This window comes from Medicago truncatula, chromosome 5, assembly GCF_003473485.1.
Source record: "Medicago truncatula cultivar Jemalong A17 chromosome 5, MtrunA17r5.0-ANR, whole genome shotgun sequence".
Taxonomy (NCBI): Eukaryota; Viridiplantae; Streptophyta; class Magnoliopsida; order Fabales; family Fabaceae; genus Medicago; species Medicago truncatula.
In genome coordinates, this window is record NC_053046.1 from 35,037,183 (window position 1) to 35,041,932 (window position 4,750).

General features: G+C 28.8%; 1 protein-coding gene across 1 annotated transcript; it reads right to left on the reverse strand.

Annotated features, from left to right (window-relative positions):
• Window positions 1-1,358: 1,358 nt before the first annotated feature.
• On the reverse strand, window positions 1,359-3,573 carry LOC11425985 (transcription factor MYB114). The gene is made up of 3 exons (XM_003616296.4): window positions 3,450-3,573; window positions 1,984-2,113; window positions 1,359-1,819 (listed from the first exon to the last, which is right to left on the reverse strand). The coding sequence occupies exons 1-3, from the start codon at window positions 3,571-3,573 to the stop codon at window positions 1,414-1,416; spliced, it is 660 nt and encodes a 219-aa protein (XP_003616344.3). The 3' UTR covers window positions 1,359-1,413.
• Window positions 3,574-4,750: the final 1,177 nt, after the last annotated feature.

The window sequence follows — 4,750 nt, forward strand, 5'->3', positions numbered from 1 at the left end:
AAATAAGTTTTAACAAGTTAAAAATTGTATCCAAATAAGTGATTATCAAATTTAGGCTTATTGAACAATAACTTCAGATTAAGTGATTATCTCAATCATTTAATTTGATTTATTCATTTGGTTTTCATTAACAATCAAATTCTCATTTGTGCGTTCAAATAAGCATAATTCAAGTTATCCATTTTTTCCGCTTCACACTCTTTTGAAAAACTTCAAAAATAATTTTTATATCTATTCTATTCACACTCCCTACAGATACCTTGATCTATTGTAATTTGTAAACCCTTCCATTGATAACGTTAGAAGTTCTACCACCGATTATATTAGTTTGAAAAGGATAATTTATAATATTTTTTATGGTATAAGTATGAAATCAGTCCAAAAATCGCATATTAAGTTTAACTTTGTTTATCCTTCAAAAAAAAAAAAGTTTAACTTTGTTTAAAAAATTGTAAAATTCTTCATGTACCATATTACTTTTGTTTCCCTTGTATTGTCCAAATAATCACTTTCTGAGGAGTCCATTTCTCAGAATAAAAATGTTAGAGATTGAATTGATCTTTGATAATCTTTATCTTTATGATATTTAGGTCTTTACATGGGTTGTTGTTTCAAGTCCCCGCAACGCCTACCTTAACTACGCCACAATGGCTCCTAGAATTAAATACAAATATGTGCTAAACCAATCAAAAGGGAGGATTGTAACTTAGCTCAAAACTTATCAACTACTATAAAATAGTGGGTTCCTCTTATATGTCCCACATCGGATAAAATAGTAAAGGTTAAATACTTTATAAGTAAGAGGATCAATAAACTTATTGCCTTAAGATTTTGGATAAGAGTGTGGTGTCTCTCTTCCTGATGCGGTTGTTCTAGCCTTGATGTGGACGGTTCCTCGAGCTCTCTCAGTGACCAACACACCTCCTAGGTATAACAACACTTCATATCTCATTTAAACCATGTTTTACGACCTATTTTGCACCATGTACTACTATTACTTTTGACATCATATTATTATCTTTGCAGGTAGGTACTGTGTTCATTGTATAGGAACAAATTTTATTATCATTTTTTCTTTTAATAAACTTACATGTGCATCACACATGTATACGATATAGTAATATTCTATAGTTTGGATATATTAAAAAAATGATCTTCATTTAATTTCTATTCAAATTTTGTTATATTTCCTCATAAAATACTCAAACCATGAAATATAAAGTAGAATCACTGTTTCCATTCATCTCAATTGCATTTCATTCCTCTTTATTTTGTTACATAATTATTATCCAAATCATTTTTATTGAAAAATAAAAATTGATAATAAAAGACCTTGTTGTGTAGAGCTTGAAGGCATAACTAAGAATATTACACAACAAACTAAAGATCCTAAAGTGTGAATCCCAAAAAGAGTCATAACCATTTAAAAACCTTATAGTTCTGCTCTTGTAATGAAGAGCAACCACATTGCACACATAATACTGGGGCATTACCTAGTCTTGGTTGTGAATCAGAAGCACAATCTCTACCAATTTGATCAGGAACCATAGTGTCTGATGAGGCATCATGATATCTAGGAACGTTACCCAATATTGGATGTGTCACAAAATTATGTTTCCCATTCAACCAAGGTGAATGAGTTGAAAAAGTTAATGGACGAGGTTTAATAACTTCATGAGCTTTAATAATTTCCTTAGGGTTATCTTTTTCTTTCTTTTCTTTTGCTCTTGAAACATCCTTATTCTTCAAATGAGTGTTCCAATAGTTTTTCACATCATTAGCTGTTCTACCTTGAAGTCTTGCAGCAATCAACGTCCATCTATATTATATGTATAGTTAGATGAAATGTCATCTAAAGAGTATAGATAGATATAGATTACTATAGCATGAATACAATAAATAATTATAGCTAGACTGCATGCATTATGAGATCTAGCATACACAAAGAAATTAATTTTAATTTGGCTTTATTTGGAAGCTTACCTATTCCCCAAGAGGTTGTGTAACCTAAGGATCATATCAGCTTCATCCTCAGAAAAGATTTCTCTGTTGATGGTTGGGTTTAAATAATTTAACCATCTCAATCTACAACTTTTTCTGCACCTATTCAGTCCTGCCAAGTATGTTTGCCAAATATTTTGATAATATATATGTAGAAATTAAATTATGCATATCCTTGATTTACATTTGCATTTATATGGTTGTTAAATTTAAGACTTAATTGCACTTTTGGCCCCCTATCTTTTTAAAAGTTGCGATTTTGGCCCTTAACTAATTAAAATACAAAACAACCCCCTATGTATTGGATCTTTTGCAGTTTTGGCCCCCAATACCACTTTTGACTTAGTCTTCCCTGACGTGGCACCCACATCCCTTAAGTGAGGTGCCACGTCAGCGAAGACTAACTCAAAAGTGGTATTGGAGGCCAAAACTGCAAAAGATCCAATACATAGGGGGTTGTTTTGTATTTTAATTAGTTAGGGGGCCAAAATCACAACTTTTGAAAAGATAGGAGGCCAAAAGTGCAATTAAGCCTAAATTTAACCAATTATATTTTTTACACTAATGCTATGTATCGCGAGAAAGGATCTCGCGAAGCTTACCGACTTACCACTATATGCCCATCTTTTTTTTCTGCCAAATTCAAGATTAGAATTAAAAAAAAATGTTGTCATTTTGTTTAAAAGTAAAAACACGCTCGGTACGTTTTCGTGACAGAGAGTTCGCTATATATAGCACTTCTCTATTTTTTAACCGAATTTGTGCACCTTTTTATTGTATTTATCAATTTACTGCACTTTTTTTTTTTTTTTTTTTATGATTTTGGGATGAATCGTGGCTCTCATTCATGATTTCCTTTTGATTTATATTCACAAAAACGACTTTTCTTATTTTTTGTAAATTGATTAGAAGTCGTTGCTAATATTATAAACTTCAATTTAAAAAGAATAGTATATTAATACAATAAATCATATGATTAATTAAAAAATAACAGAATAGCACTATTATTTTAAATCCATCAAATAAATATTTTTTTAACAACCAATATTATTCATGCTACCAACCTGTCAAGAAGAGAGAGCTGGTGCCAATGACAAACAAGACCCCAGCGCAAACAGCAAAAGGAATAAATAGCTCCAACCACTAAATATATTAATGCAATAATTTAAATGGTGAGTTTCTAGTCACTAAGGCTATTTGACAAAAAAATAATATTAATGCAATATGTCATACCATTAATATTAATGCAATATGGCATATATTAGTTTTCAGTTGTTATTTTGATTGTTTTGGATATAATCATACGTACTCTAGCATAAAAATTGTCACATTAATATTTAGAAAAGAAAATTATGCATGGTTAATTTACAATATTTGCTTCAATATAATTGTTCAATTTAACAATTTATTACCCAAATACGCAGTAGAAAAAGCAACATTCACTATACCTGCTCTTTTAGGAATTAAATGCCATTTTCCTTCACCATACTTGTTAATATAAGCTTTGAGTAACTTGTCTTCCTCAGATGTCCACGTACGTTTTCTCTTGATTCTGCTATTTTCCATACACATTTTTTCTCATATACGTTTTCTTTAAATGTCCATACACAAATATATAGGCATGATCTTTTGTCTTGAAATAGTATATATTTATGTTACGTGCATTAGAGGAAAGGTACGTTACGAAAAAGACAAAGGAGTATGACGTCACATTTCCTTAATTTTCGTTTTTTCTCGATACATCCTTTTCTTTAATTTTCACCATAAAGGTTACTCTAAATAAATTTTGATATATGAAGTGTGGCAAGTATGAGAACCGCAGAAATTATTTATGATGATCAGTAAAGTAAGCAAACACATCACTTGTCTCATAAATACAGCTTCAGATAGTAAAAAATCGAAGAAACATGTAAACGAAATATGTTGAGATTTCCTCAACAAAAAAAAAAAAAATGTAATATGTTGAGATGTTCTCCTTCCATGTCTTGCATATAGATCTTCATTGTAAATTTCACTACATTGACCTCTAATATATTATATAAATTAATAATTTGATTTGATTCAAATAGTTTAGGGATGAAGTCTTGTGTGGTTAAAGATATGGACACATTATTTAGACACACACTCAAAAGAGATAAAAGGTTGAATAAAAAAAAAAATGAAATGATGTGTTTTTACATAAATTAAAGGGTTAATAGTGTTTTACCCCCTGTAATATAGAACACTTTTGATTTTGTCTCCAATAATTTTTTTTTCTTAGATTCCGTCCTTGTAAAATAAAGATTCTTCAGGATTGCCCCCTGATCCCTATGACTCAGCATTACGTGGCGCTTATGTGGATATTTTTTTTATTATTTATTCATTGGCCACATGTATAATTCATTTAACACATCATATTTAATTAAAAAAAGAAAAATACACAAAAAATTAAAAAAAATAATTTTCAAAATAAAAAGTTCAGATTTTTTTTTTCAAAAAAATAAAAAAATCTGTAACTAAATTTTCAAAATAAAAAAAATTAGAAAATATATTTCATAAATTAGAAAAACAGATTTGAAATTAAAAAAAGTTCAGATTTCATTTCAATAGAAAAATTCTGGAATAAAATTTCTAACAACCTTTTCAAAATAATTTTTTTTTTTTAAAAAAATTATTTCAGAAAAATACATTTTATTTTCCTGAATATTAATTTTTTTACAAAAATAATATATATTTTTTTATTTTAAAACGTATCTTATTTTCCAGATTT